At 39.5% G+C, this 18,742-nt stretch overlaps 4 protein-coding genes across 6 annotated transcripts; 3 read left to right on the top strand and 1 right to left on the bottom strand.

Moving 5' to 3' along the window:
- Positions 1–235: 235 nt before the first annotated feature.
- srsf9 (serine and arginine rich splicing factor 9) lies at positions 236–3,562 on the bottom strand. Of its 3 annotated transcripts, XM_079551603.1 has the most exons (6): positions 3,425–3,562; positions 2,933–3,109; positions 2,605–2,790; positions 2,438–2,574; positions 728–900; positions 236–656 (listed from the first exon to the last, which is right to left on the bottom strand). In XM_079551603.1, exons 2-6 carry the CDS (start codon positions 3,088–3,090, stop codon positions 432–434), a joined length of 879 nt encoding a protein of 292 aa, XP_079407729.1. In that variant the 5' UTR covers positions 3,091–3,109; positions 3,425–3,562; the 3' UTR covers positions 236–431. The 3 variants fall into 3 exon arrangements, with proteins under 3 accessions (XP_079407729.1, XP_079407727.1, XP_079407728.1); XM_079551601.1 differs by having other exon boundaries at positions 2,438–2,790; XM_079551602.1 differs by having other exon boundaries at positions 2,438–2,790; positions 2,933–3,112; positions 3,425–3,555.
- Positions 3,563–4,011: 449 nt separating this feature from the next.
- Positions 4,012–12,527, top strand: LOC306959295 (proline dehydrogenase 1, mitochondrial-like). The gene is made up of 14 exons (XM_079551385.1): positions 4,012–4,403; positions 4,656–4,864; positions 6,665–6,699; positions 7,311–7,460; positions 7,537–7,601; positions 7,696–7,812; positions 7,884–7,963; positions 8,048–8,129; positions 8,663–8,755; positions 8,837–8,983; positions 9,063–9,238; positions 9,323–9,421; positions 9,647–9,735; positions 12,168–12,527. Exons 1-14 carry the CDS (start codon positions 4,074–4,076, stop codon positions 12,356–12,358), a joined length of 1,863 nt encoding a protein of 620 aa, XP_079407511.1. The 5' UTR covers positions 4,012–4,073; the 3' UTR covers positions 12,359–12,527.
- A 1,948-nt stretch (positions 12,528–14,475) lies between these two features.
- gal3st1b (galactose-3-O-sulfotransferase 1b) lies at positions 14,476–15,528 on the top strand (the record flags this gene model as incomplete). Its single annotated transcript, XM_079552257.1, has 1 exon — positions 14,476–15,528. One exon carries the CDS (start codon positions 14,476–14,478, stop codon positions 15,526–15,528), a length of 1,053 nt encoding a protein of 350 aa, XP_079408383.1.
- A 1,437-nt stretch (positions 15,529–16,965) lies between these two features.
- Positions 16,966–18,460, top strand: zmat5 (zinc finger, matrin-type 5). The gene is made up of 6 exons (XM_079551753.1): positions 16,966–17,141; positions 17,494–17,636; positions 17,726–17,788; positions 17,865–17,945; positions 18,058–18,163; positions 18,275–18,460. The coding sequence occupies exons 2-6, from the start codon at positions 17,510–17,512 to the stop codon at positions 18,414–18,416; spliced, it is 519 nt and encodes a 172-aa protein (XP_079407879.1). The 5' UTR covers positions 16,966–17,141; positions 17,494–17,509; the 3' UTR covers positions 18,417–18,460.
- Positions 18,461–18,742: the final 282 nt, after the last annotated feature.

Here is an 18,742-nt window from a genome sequence, read left to right as displayed (position 1 = left end):
GTGTCATTGAAATTAAATGTTTTATTTTTTTTGCTGTATTGTCTGAATCACTCAATATAACTTGTGTATTAAACAAATTTATTTTGCATTTCATGTGTCCTTCGTATTTGTTTCAGTTGAATACACTTTGAAAACTAAGAAAGTGAAATAATCCATAGATAACAGAAAACAATGCTAGATAAAAAAGAAATTCTCAAAGGTGTGACAGGCCAAATGGCTTTTTTTGAGGTAAGTTATTCACACAAAAAAAGAGTGTTTGGTTCCTAAAGTTTAATTACCAAATGCTTTCAGTAAAACATCATGTTGTGTGCAACAATACAGATGGAATGTACAGTACAAATAAAAAAAAGATCCATTGTTGACATGTATGGGGTTAAATTAGATAAAACATTATAAAAAACCCAAATTTGTCTCAAGAATATTCAGCATTTTCACCGATAACAGCGTGAAGTAGGGCTGTACCGAGGCTGGTATCTCCTCGGAGGCGGATCACGGCGAGGCACATCATACGGAGGTGGAGAGTGGTAGCGAGGAGGGGGGGAACCTCGCCTGTAATATGGAGGGGAATAGCGCTCCCTGGATCTGGAGCGAGACCTTGATCTGCTCCAGCTGGGCGTCATTCTGTCCTCGTAAACGCGAATAAAAGAAGTCTCACCCTGAAAATGTGGAAAGTTTGAGACATTTTAAAAATGAAAAACTTGAAACAAGGGAATGCTGCTGATCATACCTGATGTGAGCGGAATTCAGTGCGATCAAGTCTGCGCACGGCAAACTCCATGTCCTCTCTGCGGACAAACTCCACTACACCGTCTCCATTACCCTCCACGTCTGTGAAGCAAATATCTCCGGCCTCACGCATGTGGTCCTTCAGGTCCTGCCAGCTCCCACTTGGTGGTAAACCTGAAAACAATAACAACAATCTTAACTGGAAGCTCATAGAAAAAGTTGTTCCATTCAATATCTCTATAAAAACAGAGTAGCTCAGGTTGGGAACTAGGAGTTAATATACTTGTGATTGTGCAGCTAATATGGCCACATTGACTGCAGAGTTCCCAGTTATATCAAATAGATGGCACCAGAGGCAGGTAGTACTCAGTTATGTTCACTTTTTAAAGTGACTGCAGTCATCTAGTACTTTGTTCACAGGGCTTGTTTTACTTCTACTCAAGTAATAATGTTTAATGTTATGATGAAGTAAAAGTACTCTTATTAGAATAAAAAGGCTTCATGTTGACATACAAAAATGTGTTAAACAATTTATTTTCTTGTATTTTGTATTATTTGTTTTATCTCATTTCTGAGTGTGTACTTTGGAAATATCGTGATTTTTCCATGACCTTAAAAAGTTTGTCAGATTACAACATACATAAAATATAAATTGGAATTTTGTGTTAAAAAATGTGCTATGTAAAACTGATGCAAGATTGATATTATTAGTCATAGTAGTATTCAAACAGTCACAGTACTCAAGTAGCATCTTCACAAAGCGCTTTTGTAATTATTTGTCACTAACTTTTACGTCTACTTTAACTTTTTATTTATTTATTTAACTTTTACTTGGGTAAACTTTGGCCACTCTAACCACCACTGAGTGGAACTGCCTACTTGGATCTAAGGTGAGCCCAAATTATTTGTTTTTTAATGACTATTTTAACAACTCACTACTTACTTTGTGTTGTCATTTTACAATATAAGCCACATAAATACTGAATGTGACACAGCACAGCAGCCATTTCCAAAGTCTTGAGCGTCGCAGCCTCCTTATCATTCCGAAGATCCCACGGGGGCCTCCAAAAAGTAGTAACTGTGGGCTAAATTAAAGTCGTAAAACCCTGAATCCCTGAAGACCACTTTAGGAACCACTGTGCTACAGCAATTACAGTGCATCTGGGAGAAGAACAAGGCCTTGAGCACTCCATCCTTCACAAGTGTGAGAAAAGTTATCCACAACTAATTTGTCCTTTGGTGTAGATACATGCCTGACTCTTGGGAGTCATTTTCTAGCATCCAGGTCATACAGGCATCAACATGTGAATCAAGCTTAGAAAGCACTGCCTGCGTCATTTTCACAGTGTCATGTTGTGTCACATTGTATCAGCCACAGCGAGTAGCAGCAAGGCATCAGTTCAATGTGAGCAACATCAGGCATCAGACTCTTTCTGCTGTTTATGCTTCCATCTAATCCATAACAATGTTCATGTGTGAATTGTGTTGTTAACAGTCTTCAATTTTGTATTACGGATTGTTTTGCATTTGCCAGCCAAGCTATTATAATGTGGTATAGTATTATGAATGTAAGATCCCCACATTAATTTCATGGTGCATTAACAGGTTTGCTGAGACCTCTGGAGAGACTGCCGTCTATTTCTCCTCCAAATTTTCCTGACATCCAGATCTTGAGAGAAGAAAAATGGTCTGGCTCATTATGTTAACCTACCAGTGACCGTCACCCGGAAGTCAGATCTTCGTGTTTTGGGTCCACCTCTTCCTCTTGTGGCAAATCCTCTTCCTCTAGAGGGGAATCCTCCTCCTCTTGAGGAAAATCCTCCTCCTCTTGAGGAGTATCCTCCTCCTTCTCCTCTTGAGGAGTATCCTCCTCCTTCTCCTCTTGAGGAGTATCCTCCTCCTTCTCCTCTTGAGGAGTATCCTCCTCCTCCTCCTCTTGAGGTGGGTCCTCCTTCTCTTGAGGTGTAGCCAGCTCCTCGTGCTCCTCCTCGTGGGTATTCAACACGTAGTTGGACATCTCCAAATCCAAATCCATTCCTTCCACAAACTGCATCATGTGCATCCCTATAACAGAAACAATCCCTTACCACAGTAGATATCCCTGTTTTGTTCCGTCCCTGATGAAACTTTAGGCATCCAAAAATTGGAGAATGTTTTGTTCTTTCCCCACTTCCTATTCCAAAGCATCATCATCCCTGAAACTCACCGTGGGTCTTCATATTGAATGAAAGCAAAAGGAGCAGAACCTTCATAATTCTTCAATTCAATGACACTGATTTTCCCATATTTAATGAAGAGATCCTCCAGGTCCCTCCTCTGGACGTCCATGGGAAGATTCCCAACATAAATCCGCCCGTCAGACATGGCTGGTGAAGTATTGGCACTGCTGACACAAGGTGAAGGCAGAGTTAAGTTACTTCAGATCGCTCAAATACAAGTATTTAAAAAACAACAGAAAAGCAATAACACATGGTTTGCCTCGTGTTCTTTAGCTTTTAAAACAGAACGTTATCTGTGAGGATTCTTTTACATTTCCTTTAGCATAAATATCTTTGAGCCACGCTAGCATTCCATTGAGTCTACTGAAGTAAACTCAACAAAAAGTACACTAGCTAGCACGCTAGAATATGTACTCTTTAGTGAGCGTACATTATCTGAGGCGATGTGAAAAGGAGTTGTGGTTTCAAAAGTACCGTACCTTATAGTTTACGACGTTGTTCAGTGTGAGGCTAGCGCGTAAAGTTAGCATCTATGGTTAGCAGGTTAGCATCATTTGACACTTGACTTCTTCATATCCTTTCAAGCGGTAAAGGTGTCACTGTCGCCTCCAGCTGGCAGGATGTGACATTGCAACAACAGTCACGGACTCGACACACTAATAAGTAATGAAAAAAATACAGATTATTATTATTATTATTGTTATTATTATTATTATTATTATTATTATTATTATTATTATTATTATTATTATTATTATTATTATTATTATTATTATTACCATAAAATAAATAAAATAACAGCAACAACAACAAAACAACAACCTGTTATTGTCGAGTAGATTATTAAATTATATTCCAATGTACACACAGTTGTAAAATATCTTAGAAACCAATCCATTTCACTGGTTCAAGTGATGGTTAATGGAGGTGAGAGAATTCGTTAATACACGACTACATCCATGAGAGAAATGCATACGGTCCTTCTTACCATAACATTGCGCACTCTCTGGTGATGTAAGATGCCCTCCCTCCCTCCCTCCCCTCTGGTTTAAATCCCTTCCACCACCGCGCACTTTTTGGTCAATCGCTTCAGAGACTTTAGGCAGCGCACATACGCCGGGCACCATCATGTCGTATACAAAGTTCTTAGCAGGTTTACTTAAGGGAAATGTCTCGAAAGTACGCATTGCTCCTGGTAAGTACAGGTCAACAGTGGCATCCACCAAGCTAAAGGAGGAGAAGGAGCAGCGGATAGATGGATGCCCCGTGATTGAGGCTGAGCCGGTGGAGCTCATTTCTCAAACTAAAAATGCACGTAAACTAGAAAGTCGCACGGTTCAGATCGACTTTGACAACACAGAGGAAGCCTACAAAAGCAAGAACAATTTGGAGCTGCTCCGGAGTTTGTTGGTCTTCAAGCTCTGTACTTTTGACTTCCTTGTGGAGAGGAATAAAGAGGTGAGTCGATTTGAACAGCGGCTCTCACACTTTCTTTGGTTGGTTCACGCCCAGATTTGACAAGATTTAAGATTTCAGTCAGACTGAGATCGTCGGTTTTGTCCTGATTTGATCTTGATTTAGACCTGGAAGTCCTGAAGGGGATGCTTGATGTCAAAAGTTTGAGAACCACTGATTTTGAATAACCCCAGATGGATGTCCATATTGCATCCATAAATTTAAGTTTATGGTTTTATGTCCTTGTTTTTCCAGTTGATTGACCTGAGTAGGAAGCTGCTTGGCAAGAGGCTGTTTGAGACGGTGATGAAAATGACTTTTTATGGGCAATTTGTGGCTGGAGAAGATCACAACGCCATCAAGCCATTGGTTCATAAAAATGAGGCGTTTGGTGTGGGAGCTGTTTTGGACTACAGTGTGGAAGAGGATCTGACTCAAGAAGAGGCAGAGAAGAAGGAAATGGAGTAAGTAGCAATTATCACTAGTTATTGCCATTGTCTGGGATACTGTAAGGCACTTCCAAAGTCTCGAGGTTGTTTACATAGCATCAAGATGTTATGGCTGTGGCTGTATCAGTCGAATTTTAAACAAACCCCTACTGACTAAAATATGTAAACAAACTTAAAACATAAAACTTCAACATAACAAACACAATCATTCACTAATATAAGTATAGAGCTGGGGGAAAATGATTCAATTAATCGAAAACTAATCGATTATTGAAATAATCGTCAACTATTTCAGTCATTGAGCAGTTGTTTTCTGAAAATCAACGGTCACATTAGAAATCAGAAAGAACGATTTTTTTTTTTTTAAATGTGACTTTTTTTTGTAAATAATACATAAACTGCTAAACTGACGCTGAATTATGGATATTCTTAGCTTCCAAATGAGGAGAGGCATGTTCACATACAGTCAAACCTGTGCTAGTGTCCTCATACATGTACAAACATAGTTGCAACCCTTGTGTCGTTTTTACTGTTACAAACAAAATCTATCATTACACAAATGCACAAATGCTAAGCAAGGTCAGAAACCTTATATCCAGCTATGACGCAGCTATGCAGTACTACTCCGTGGGCTGTTTCCCAAAGCCTTGGTCCTTTGCCTCGCCTGAGAATGTATTCTCTATAAGCAGAAACTGTAATCAAAACCACATGTGTTTTCCACCCCAAGAGAGCCTGTCTATTGGAGCATGAGAACAGACCCCCCTTGTCTTATTGGCCGAAGGTTGGGGGAAGTACAACATTGCGTCACAGCAAGTCGTTTTGAATAACTTGCCATGCAGGGCACAGGAAGGCACCGTTATGTAATGTTGAAAATAGGAACCGTTTACAGACAAGCTTCCCACTGATTCACAAAATGAAGGCATTAGTCTTCCTTTTGTGTTTTGCTTAAACTATGATTTTTTTTCTTGATGTTCAAAGTTAAACAATGTAAGTTTGCCAAATTTTAAGATGATGTCATGTCAAAGTCTGTCAACATGACCCCCCCCCACACACACACACACACACACACACACACACACACACACACACACACACACACATTGGCACAGCGGTTAGCCTTTCTTTGTGGAGTTTGCATGTTCACCCTGTGTCTGCCGGGGTTTCAGCCGGGTACACTAAAACATGTACAATAGGCCAGGATGAATTTGAGTGTGGGACAATGGATGCCAATTAGCCCATGGCTACAACCCGGTGAGGTGCAGCCATGCACTGTCCCTATCAAATAAACCGATAATAAAAAATAATCACATTATTTGGTGCTGTCATTGACTGATTACGACCATTACAGCACAGCCCACTAAAAGGTACATTATGCAACTTTTTATGTGAAATTAGAAAAATGTTTGTGTGTATTTGACTATGTAGTGACCCAGCGGCTGCATGGGTGGTTTTCATGGCGCCTTTACTTTCCATCACAGTGGTCTCAACAACACTCCAGGATCAGTTGTTTGTAGGTTTTCTGGTGAGAGGCTCCGTCAGCAGTGAAAACCGTCCAAACAATTGATCCAGGACTGTTGTAGAGACCACTGTGATGGAAAGTAAAGGCGCCATGCTGACCACTCATACAGCCGCTAGGTCATTACATGGTCAAATAAGCACAGTTGTACACAGTGTACACAGTTGCACACATATCAACTTTTTTTTTCTCACATAAAAAAATGGATATTGCCGTTTTTATCTAATTATTGTTTGTTTTGTTCTGTTACTGTGGTGTGTTGTTGTTAACACTGTTCTCTTTTTATCTTTGTTTTATAGCTCATGTGTTTCTGAAGCAGAAAAAGAAAGTCCAGGTTTGTAATCCACGACTAATCTGCATTACCTTAGCTGTGGTATTGCTTAGAATAGACGCTTATGTCTTTAGCAAACATTTTTATTTGCTGATAGTTGGTGAAAATATGTAGCTTAGGCATGCAGAGCTGCTGAGGCCATGTGCTTCTGTATCGGCTGGTACTGGTTGTATCTGGATTCGGTGAGGCTGAAAATGTGCAGTACATGAAGTCTCTGGAAGGAGATGGGATTACAAGTTTGCAACTTGAGTGATGTGTTTGCCACTGACCTTTTCACGTTATGTGTAGTGTACTGCTAAACGATGGAGTTCATGTATGTCACAGTGGAATTTTAACTTATTCACATTCTTTTAAAAAATCATTAACATAGCGTCAGATTACCACAACAAGCCCTTATACCTTATGAGCGGAGGTCGACTACATGTGAACCATAGTTCCTCAAAGGTGTCTTTCTCCATTCAAAAAACATGTGGGGTAGATTATAGTTTGATTACAATGAATTATTGACTAGCTATGAAGATGTCTGGGATGTGTGGAGTAAGCAGAAAAAAAGGAACAAATATTTGATATGTATACTGTGATTGTATGCCGTTCATGTGACTTGTTCTTCTTAGATGATGGACTTCGGGAGAAAAAGTACAAAGCTCATCGACAGTTTGGGGACAGACGTGGAGGAGTGATCAGTGCTCGCACCTACTTCTATGCAGACGAGGCCAAGTGTGACAAACAAATGGAGACTTTCATAAACTGCATCAGGGCGTCTGGTAAGCTTTGCAACAGTAATGTATGTCCGCTTTAACAATAAAACAACAGCGCTTAAAGTATTTGATTTAACCTTAGGAGGGGCTTCTGCTGACGGGTTTTCAGCTATCAAAATGACAGCGCTTGGACGGCCACATTTCCTTGTTGGTTAAAGATTTGTAATTTCTTTACAGTTCTTTAAAATTAAACATTAGCTCGTGGTCCAGTGCTGTAACTGAATCTCTTTTCTTGGAACAGCTCCAATTTTCTGAAGTCCTGGTTAAATGGAGAAGTTTTTTTAACTTCCTTGCTGCACAACAGGGTAAATCTGAGATGATGGTTTTGGATCAAAAACTAGAACTAGAACAGCTCAAGGTATTTGTATTTTAATGATTTAAACTGGATAAAATAGTAGCGTAATCGTGTTTTTCTTTTTGTTTTTACAGGAGAGCTTAGCTGAGATGGGTGTTGGAGACAAAGATGAAATTGAGAATTGGTTTACTGGAGAAAGACTTGGCTTGTCAGGGTAAAACCATGATGACTCAGTAATGCAACACAGAACAAAAATGCATGTAAGGGATTTTTTTATGATGCTCTGAATTTTGTGTAGAACCATTGATCTTCTGGATTGGAACAGTTTGATTAACGACACAACAAAAATCTCCAACCTCCTTATGGTGCCAAACCTTAAGGTGAGTCGCCCTTACTATTCTTTTTAATAATCAAAATCAGAATAAGAGTAGTGAAAGATTCAAAAACTAAATAAGAACATGCAATTAACTTCAAATAGTACACAACCAAGTGCACCAAGTACTCCAAATGAAACTGAGAGTATAAGTCAACAAAGTGATCTGTTCTTCTTGTTTATTTGTGGGTCCAACGGCAGTGGGAAAAAAGTTGTTCTTGTACTGGGAGGTTCTGATCTGTTTGTTGCCTCCTGCTTGAGAGGAATGAAACAAACAGTTCATGCTCAGAGGGTCAGCTGCAATCTGACCTGCACGCCATGATTACTAGAGAAGCTCAGGGCCTGGAGAGATGGAAGGCTGCAACTCATTTCTTTTTCAACAGGGCGCACAATGTGCGGAAATCTGTTTTCAATAGTTAAAAATATTATTGTCTGATTTACAAATTTCTAATCTCAAACAAGTTATTCTTTCAACATAAACGGGTAGAGGCTACATAATCATCTATAATTTATGTAACAAATCTCTTTGTGTGTGCACAGACAGGTCATCTTGAGCCTTTATTGAAAAAGTTTACTGCTGAAGAGGAGCAGCAGATGAAAAGGATGCTGCAGAGAGTGGATGTTTTGGCCAAGGTGACTGTCTTTAAGACATTATTATGGTTCATTTGTGGGGCTGCTCAGAATAAAATGTAACTAAATGTTCATGTCTTGAAGCACGCTGTGGAAAACGGTGTTCGGCTTATGGTGGATGCAGAGCAGACATATTTTCAGCCAGCGATCAGTCGCCTGACTCTGGAGATGCAGAGGAAGTTCAATAGAGAGAAGCCAATCATATTCAACACTTACCAGTGTTACCTAAAGGTTCAATTACAAATATCAATAAGTATAACATACCCACAACTGCAACCTAATCACCCGTCTTTTTTATTTATCTAAAAAGGAAGCCTATGAAAACGTCACCATGGATGTTGAACTGTCACGCAGAGAAGGTTGGTACTTTGGGGCCAAGCTTGTTCGAGGAGCTTATATGTACCAAGAGAGAGCCAGAGCCCAGGAGATCGGATATGAAGACCCTATAAACCCAGACTATGAGGCTACAAACAGAATGTACCACAGGTGGGTTTCATTTTGTCTCAATATTTCATGGAATTAAGCTGATCTTACGAGCCATTTTTCAATTCAGATCTTTTGTTTTTGAAGGTGTTTGGAATATGTGCTTGAGGAAATAGAGCACAGCAGAACAGCTAATGTCATGGTTGCATCGCACAATGAGGACACTGTTAAATTCACTTTAGAAAAGTAAGTCTTCTTAGTATATACATAAGATTTACACAAGATACTGTAGTTGTTAGTGCAGTTTTTGTTGTGAGTTTAGATCGAATGTAACAACATAAGTGCACCATTCATTCATTCACCTTCATACCATTTTGTAACAACTCTTGCTCATCTTTTTACAGCTGTTAGGGCCCTGACAGAATCCCAGGTGTTCTTTATGTAATACTTATGTTTTTTTCTGTTTCACAGGATGAATGACATGGGCCTTTCACCCACTGAGAATAAAGTTTACTTTGGACAGCTGCTTGGCATGTGCGATCAGATCAGCTTCCCACTAGGTATGTGGTACTCAGCATGGTTACTAAAAGTAAGCATGGGGTTATGGACTCGAAGCGTCTTGCGTCATAATCATGTGACATTTTAGCCTCAATGAGGCCCACTGACGTCGGATCCCAAATGCGTCAGCTTTTTAGTACGGGGAGTACGTGAACCTTGGCACTTCAACAAATCTTTTATGTTGTACGAAAAACAAACAAGTCAAAGTTCTTGGAACACTTGTGACAGTATGATGTCAGGAGACCATGTGCACTGAAACCATTCATTCTGGGGGAGCGAGTCCCTTCCACTTTTGAAAAAGGGCAGTGGACACACACATAAGTCAAATTCACACATGTGCCCTCAGCTGGAGAATGTCATGGTTCTTCTCATAATCCTGACATTACCAGGAGAATGTCCTGCTGAGGGTGCATGTGTTCCTTTGGCTTAATCGTCCACTCTATATTTTCTTGTTTATTTTATTTATCTGAAAAAAGCATAATTATAACAAAGACTCCAAGATGCAAGCTGAGCTGTAGGCTGCATACAGAGGAAGAAGCAGAGAGGCAGGACAAACTGTTAACATCAACATTGATTTTAATTTAGCAGCTATATTACCACCAGTCTTATCAATTTCCAGCAGCCCACTGATTTTCTGATTGTTTTACTCGTGTTATGTGGCCAAAATAGACTTTTTAAAATTGTTGTTGGTTAAAAGGAGAGTGGAACAGGGGAAGGACAGCGCAGCAAAGAGCGGGTGACTCACATGAGGCGAGACAAAAAGGAGAGACATGGATTCACTTTAGTACAAAGACGAATCCATTTCATTTCCTTTTCTGTACTGTCTCATGTCAAGTGCGTCTCAGGTCTTGTGAGTCTGTAAGTGTTATGTGTATCAGCATTATTAAATAAAAAAAAAGGGGAAAAAAGAAAAATAAGAAGACAAAGACAAATCTAAACAGTGTTGAATATGCATGTTTTATAAGGGATATACAGTCAGCCTAAATATAGCATTATAGGAAATAATGTAAAATGTAATGTAAAATAATGTAAAACATTCTTCTCTTAAACATTCTTAAACATTCTTTCATTCTTGCAAAGAATGTTATTATATAAGATCAGATTCAGACTCATTTTATTGGCCATTTGCAGATTGAAAAACCACATTGGAATAAAATGTGCAAAGAGCTCGAAGTGCGATTATGCAAAACACGTAAAAAGACACAATATAAAAAACAGAACAAACAAACAATGCCACATTAAAAGCCTATGGGCAAAATACTGTACAATAAAAGTCCATACAGATAAATGTTGTTTTAAAGTGATCACAGCTTGAGGAAAGAAACTGTTAATATGTCGATCAGTAGAACATGTGATGGAGCGATACCTTCTCCCTGAAGGAAGCATCTCATAAACGGCCTTAGCCGGGCGGCCTGAGGCATCATTTGCAAGTTGTAACGCTCGATTCAGTCGTCGAGCTTTATATGTGGCCTCCAGGAGCGGCAAAGTGCAGCCAATGGTCCTGCTGGCTGAGCGAACCACTTTGTTCAAAGACTTTTTCTCTTTCAGCGTGAGACCAAACCACACAGTAATACAACTGGTCAGGACACTCTCAATTACACAATAATAAAAGTTCAAAAGAAACGTAGTATTTTGGGTAAACTCTCGAAGCCTGCGTAAAAAGAAGAAGCGCTGTCTCGCTTTCTTAGCACTGTTCATCGTATGAGAGCTCCAGTTCAAGTCATGAGAAAGAGTCACACCCAAGAATTTACTTTTCTCAACAATCTGCACATCAGAATCTTGGATAGTAATAGGCAACTGATTCCTATTGTGACAAAAATCAATAACAAGTTAATGTTAATGCTAAAATGACATTAAAATGCAACATCTAATGACTGTAATGACTGCCGGCTCAATACTGGTTTAAAGTAGCACTTGTTTAAAACATTTATTTGCATATTTTGTAGACAAGCTTTGGGGGCCCCTTCGTTGGGCCTCTTAGGCTCCCCAGAGGGCCCCGGACCCCACTTTGTGAACCAAATTAAGCTTTGTGTCAGTGTTTGTCTTGTGGATAGGCCCAGTAATACAGATTTATTACACAGTAAACCAGGTCAAAGCACCAGCATTTTTGAAAGTTATTTTAGTTGCCACTATAGATATCTTAGCTGCTCATCCCCTCAATATTAAACTAAAGTCTCTTTTGAATGGTGGCCATTGCATTTGTTTACCAAATTGAACATAACTGATCATATTTACACTTTTTAATTGTTCAGAAGAAAATATCACTTTGACCACTTTTACTAAAACCCTATTTTATTTTGTTGGGTCCCCAATTTATCCTCAGTCGTTTACAGAGTTGCCAAAATGTGCTATTTTCAGATGTATGAAATTATGTGAAGGTAATAAGTCCACAGGGAAATAATGCTAAAGGTTTTTATTGTTGATCTGCACACAGGTCAGGCTGGTTTTCCTGTGTACAAGTATGTTCCATACGGCCCAGTCAATGAAGTAATCCCTTATCTGTCCCGGCGCGCTCAAGAGAACCGGGGCTTCATGAAGGGATCCCAGAGAGAGCGCAGCCTGCTGTGGAAGGAGCTCAAGCGCAGGTTTCTCAAAGGACAAATTGTCTACACGCCCGTGTACTGAGTAATGCAGGCACTGCCCCGTTCGTCTGAATCATTCCATTGTCATGACTGCTCTCCTGCATGTCCTTCGGGTAGTGTTGTAGTTTACATCATTTTATTTCTGTGTTCATAGCACTTTCAAATGTATATAAATGTTGCCATGATGCGCTATATGGATCAAAAAGCTGCTGTGAACATGTCCCCACCAGGTGACACATCATTAAGAATTTACTTAATGAGTATTTACCTTATAGTAATATTTAAGTGAGTACTTCGTAAGCTGGTTCAAAGTATTCTAAAGTTGTATTATCTAATGTACTTTTGATGCACTCCTTGTGGAGCTTTTTGAAATGTTTGATGTGTGATTTTGTTTTGTTTTTTCCGGTATTTTATGAATTGTATTTGTAAAAACTAAATATATAATTTGTTATAACCTGTGTGTTGTGTTTTGTATTCGGTGGATCTCTTGTTTCTTTGTCTTCAGACACAGTGCATCTTTTACTGTTGCGCCTGTAAACAAGCCACGCCCACTTCTTTGGAATTTTTGCATAATAAGCATCGGACCAAGTAAATACAAACACTGTCCTGTCTCTGACGTTCATCTCTTTGACTTTGAAACTTTAAACAAGCAAACAAAATACAGGCTGCTCTGTGTTTTTATTATATTCTTAAAGTTAGGTGTGCTTGTTTACTTGAGGCAAGTGTTGAACATGGCCCAGCTGTGGAATGCATCGCGGCGGACTGCTCTGTGCGTTACCATCTGTTATCTGTTAAAAATGTTGCTGGGGACAAGCATAAGCCTGTAATCACGCCCATCCAGCGTGCAGCCTCCGCACCTTGAAGGTGAGCCCTATAAAAACTGGGTGAACCAGTCACTCCCAGACACTTTAAGCCGCAGCTTTTACCCTGCGCCTCTGAATGAACTGGGCGAATGTTGGAGGCTGATCATTTCTTATCTGGTGTATTATCTGGCCACTTCAGGTGAGATTTAATTTTGTTTCAAGCTTTTAAGCAAAATTAATTGATGTCCAGATAGTGTAAAGATGGGCTGGTGGTCAGATCATTAAGACTTTAACAAATATCCTTGTCATAGCGGATTAACAGTGAAAGCCGCTGAAAATAAATGTCTAAACTCTCTAAACTGTTTTTAGGATCATAATCTAGCTGTAAATCTAATAAACCCAGAACCTGCCCCAACATCAATTTGGATAATGTGATAAAATAAATAAATAATCTGAACTGTTTGCCAAAACCCCAACCCTAATTCTAATTCAATTTTTCCCAGTCTTCTAGTTTCTTTTTTTTTGTCCAGATTATTTTCTAAACAATCTAATATTTTGTGTGGAGTTTGTTTTTGTTTTTTTCTGTTTTGTGTGTCTTTTTGTTGTAGGCTTGTATTATATGCAGTATTAACCTAATCAGAGAAAAGCTACTGAGAAATTAGTACTAGCTGTGTCTGAATCTCAGATCTGTAACAGACAGCAAATCAGATTTGTTGCTTTAAAACCTATTGTCCATTCCAGTAAATTGAGAAGGCATGAGAGCCATGTTTACATGTTTACAGTGTCAACATATGAGGTGTAGCATAATGAACGCAGCAGCGACTTTGTCTCCCAGGAGGCTCCTTAAACAGGTCCTGTCAGTATAATCAGCCATGATATTGTTTGTTTGTTAGTTTGAGATAAGATTTGAAACCACAAGCTGCCTATATGTTTAAGCATTTCACTGGCTGCAAGCTTGTTTACCAGGTGGATCTTTCACTTGAACTTCAATGATTCTTCTGTACCTTCCTAGGGAGCCTTAAGAATGTTTGGCATCAAAGGAAGAAAGTGCACTCTTGTAATACAAGGTTTGATATTGTGGATTTTACTGACAAACGTAATGCTTTGGCTCTACCATTACTCAGACCCAGCTCAAGTACCAACTATGTAAGTAAAATAATTCATTTTCACAATTACAAGGGCTTTGAAGTAACATAAATCCATGTTAATGTATGCCTTCACTTATTTTTCTCATGATAGAGATTCTCAGGAACAGACCTGTCCTATCAGCATGTCCAGGCTACGGGTTCGTAATGCGACGCTCCATTTTCGAAGCATTACATCAGATAAGGTCAGATGCTTGCCAAAAGTGAACCTAATGTTCATGAAGACTCACAAAACAGCCAGCAGTACCATCCTCAACATTCTCTTCCGATTTGGGCAGAAACACAAACTTAAGTTTGCTTTTCCTGATGGACGCAATGACTTCTTCTACCCATCCCCTTTCACGTGCTCTCAGGTAAAGGAATACAAACCTGGAGACTGTTTCAATATTGTGTGTAACCACATGCGCTTTAACCACCGAGAAGTAGCTAAGCTCCTACCTCCAGATGCAGTTTACATCACTATTCTCCGTGACCCAGTGGACTTGTTTGAATCCTCCTTCCACTATTACCACAGAGCAGTGCCACTAACATGGAAGATAAAGAGTGAGAATAAACTTGGTGCATTTTTAAACCATCCTGACGCCTTCTACAGCAAAGAGGCATTTAACTCATTCTATCTTAAAAACTTGCTGTTTTTTGATTTTGGTTTTAATAACAACCTTGCTGAAGATGACCCCTTGGTACATACAGCCATTGAGAGCTTGTCAAAGCGTTTTGATCTGGTCCTCCTGGCTGAATACTTTGAGGAGTCCCTCATTCTGCTGAAAGAGCTGCTTTGCTGGACAATGGAAGATGTGCTGTATTTCAAACTTAATGCCCGTAAGAGCTCATCTGTTTCTCGACTGACACCAGAACTGAGAGCTAAAGCTCAAAAGTGGAATTCCATTGATTGGAAGCTGTATCAGCACTTTAATGTCACATTCTGGAGGAAGGTTGACGCATATGGCATTGATCGAATGAAAGAGGATGTGAAGGAGCTGAAGAGAAGAAATGCTGAAATGCAGGGCTTCTGCATTGAGGGGGGTCATGCAGTGGAAGCCCACAACATTAAGGACAGCCATTTTCTGCCATGGCAGCCAGTTGGAGAGACCTCCATCCTCGGCTACAACATAAAACGAGAAATTGACCCAAAATTCAAAACTCTCTGTCAGAAAATGCTTACTCCTGAAATACAGTACCTTGCAGACCTGGGCGTAAACCTGTGGCTTACTAGACTTTGGGGTTGGCTAAAAGATGCCTTTATGTCCACTCGTTCACCTCAATGACAGATGTTTTATATTAGGTATTAGCAGTAGACTGAAGGCTACGTACATGTAAAGATTACATTTTGTTTACTCGCCCACCAACTGTATGTGTCAAGTTATGGTTATGTCTTCATATATGGATATATGTTAATTCTATAGTTTATTTATTGCAACATTTCAACATCATTAAGCCTTTCTTGGTCAATCTCTTTAAGAGTTAAGTCTTTTTGGAGGCGATGCTTCAAGGAATGTTGCAGCCTCATCATGCACTGACAAAATACACAACGGGCTGTTTACTCATCATGGAGTTCTTGCTTCTAAGGTGCTAAAAAAAAACTATTTCATATAAAAAGCCGTTTTGTATCTAATAAATGCCTTGAGTAAAAACAAATGGTCTGTTGATATTTATGTTTGACCCCACTGAAATTAGGAATCTTCTACAGGGGAACCCTGACCCCAAGGGGGAACCTATTGTATATATTTTTAGTGGTAGGGGAAACCATGCAAAGTCCACACAGAAAGGCCCGTCCAAGACAAGGTGCGAAATGACCCAATACCTACATCTGCTTTCTGTGGCTGCTTTTTATAGTGTTGCGGACATGATACAATTTGCATGCCCACTATGAAGTCACCAGGCACAGACTAATGTTACTCTCAGCTCCACTCAGAGCAGCATAACCACCAATGGCAAAGGTGATCTCAGTAAAAACACCAGTGGTCGTTAGACATAAACATTTAATTTAACAATTTACAAATCAGAAGACAGATATCACGCCACCACACTAGTGACAGATGTTTGCAGTCGCTGTGATGATTATGTTGTTCCTTGCGTTCTTCATCTTCTGCTGAATCTCTGGAAACAGGCGCCAGTCTGGCCATAAACACAACAGTCTGTTTTCTCTGTGATCCAGGTGAGTTCCAGTGAGAATGGGCTTGGAGAAGTGTGATGACATTTTGCTTGGCCCCAGATAACCTCGGAGCAGGGTGTCCTACTCATCGTCTTTTTCCTCGAAATTGTGTTTGATGTGTTTCCAAAGTTTCTAAGAAACAAAACAAAAGTATTACCAGTTTGCTTGACAAATAGTGCAACACACTCGACAATAATACACAAGTACATAATACTGGCTACACAACCGGCTAAAGGCACATCCTACTATTAGCATAAACCGCTAGCGCCCCCTCGACAAGGTCAGAAGAACACAGGCATAAAGAAGTATATTACCCCACGATTCATCTGATCAAACACGAAATCCCCTCCATGGTCAAACACTCGCTCAAAGAAGACTGCGCCAACCATGATGGTTATGGCAAAAGTCGAGGTTCTCCTGAAGAGCAAATTGTAAGCAGACTTGGTCAGCGACATGTTGGTGCAGTAGTGCGCAGAAGCGGAAGCAGAAGCGGAAGCGGAAGCAGACAAGCATTTCCGCTGCGCACGCGCTCACGAATGGATGGATATAAACACCTTTTAGGGTTTTAGATTTTCCTACATTAGCGATACCAAGAAGATACCAGACACCCAGATACCATTCTTTGTCTTCAAAAGATGATGATTCACAGTTCTAATGGATTGAACATTTTTTAAACACATCAAATATAATTTCAAGCAAGAATAACTGCTCTCATCGGTTGTGGAAGTAAGTATAAAACGGCCTGCACATATTATGGTCTGATGTCATTGAAGGTGTGATATAAACGCACACTAGTATTATATAAAATGTTAGCGCTACAGAATGCTGCTTTGTTTACATAATGTAAGCCTCTCGTCGTGACCACTGTTCTTTGCAGTTTCTCAATCCCTCAAGAGGTGGCGCTGTGGAATGTTTTATAAATCTACAGATTTGCCATATAAGGAACATTGTTTTTTTTTATTGGAAACGTATCTTCATTATTTTCCTGTCATGAAATGATTGTTTTTCCTGAGGTAAAAATAAAACCTGTGTGTTTGTATGAAGTTAAATCAACCAAAAATGCTGTTTTATTTTACAGGTAGAAAGTTAAAGCTATGGGAAAGAGGTACTACTGTGACTACTGTGACCGGTCCTTTCAGGACAACATGCACAACAGAAAGAAGCATCTGAACGGAGTTCAACATCATAGAGCGAAAAAGGCCTGGTTTGACAACTTTAAAGGCAAGGCCATTATTTAAACAATCAAATGTATAATTGCAACATCTAAAAAATGTCATTTACCCAGAATCATTTGTAATTGTTTTTTGTAGATCCTAAAGCCATTCTCATTGACGAACAAGCCAAAAAAATGTGTAGAAAGTTTCTTCAAAAAGGTATAATTCATTCGGTTGTACAATACCGTTTGTTTTAATAACAGTGTTACTTAAAAAAAAACTAAATCTGTTTTAGGAATATGTGATTTTGGACCAAACTGTAGATTTTCTCACATGTCGGAGGAGGACTTTTTAAATCTGAAACGGCAAGTGGAAGGTAAGCGGCCTACGAGAGGTGTTTTCTGCAAAGTAGTAATGTACTGTACTGAGACTCTTCAGACTATATTTCACATTTTATCTAGAACCAACATTTATATTTTTTTCTTCAGTTGAGAACTCTCAAAGGCACTTCGAGGACAAAATCCTGTCCGACAGAAGCATAGACGACTGGCTCTCCAAAAGAGAAAGGAGGCTAAATGCCCCCTGTAGCAAAGGGTATGCACGGTCATGTTTATTTACCTGAGGCCCATTTTGCATTGCCCGTCATCTTTGTTTGTAAATTCTCATCTAACAATAAATCAATCAATTATTTTATAAACCCCACAGAGACCTTAAGACTGAGGTGGAAGAATGCCCTGAAGAAAGTGACATACCTCCTCAGCTCCTCACCATTCCTGACCTTCCGCCGTCACTCCTGCCTCCTCCTGTGAACGGATGGAAAGTCAGTGTACACACTGAATGGGGTTGAAGGACGCCTCCCATTATTAACAACTAAATGAGGAAGTTTGACACCGTTTTGAATTTCCACTCTGACTTTCCTTTTTACTGCTGATCGAATTTTTAGTGACATTTTCTGTGGAAATACAACCCAATATACATCATGTTTTTACTGAAAAAAGAATCTTCAAAGTGGATTTTTACTGAAGCCTTCCCTCATTCTTTTAGCCTACCAGATTAAAAGACATGGTAGATGCAAAGCGTTTAATACAAGAACTGGAGACAAAATTGGAACAAGAACGACGTTGGGAATAAATTAGAAAATTGCCTTTTGAAAGTTTTATGGAAAATTGACGT

This window comes from Gobius niger, assembly GCF_951799975.1.
Source record: "Gobius niger genome assembly, chromosome: 2".
Lineage (NCBI taxonomy): Eukaryota > Metazoa > Chordata > Actinopteri > Gobiiformes > Gobiidae > Gobius > Gobius niger.
This window is presented reverse-complemented; position numbering and strand designations above follow the sequence as displayed.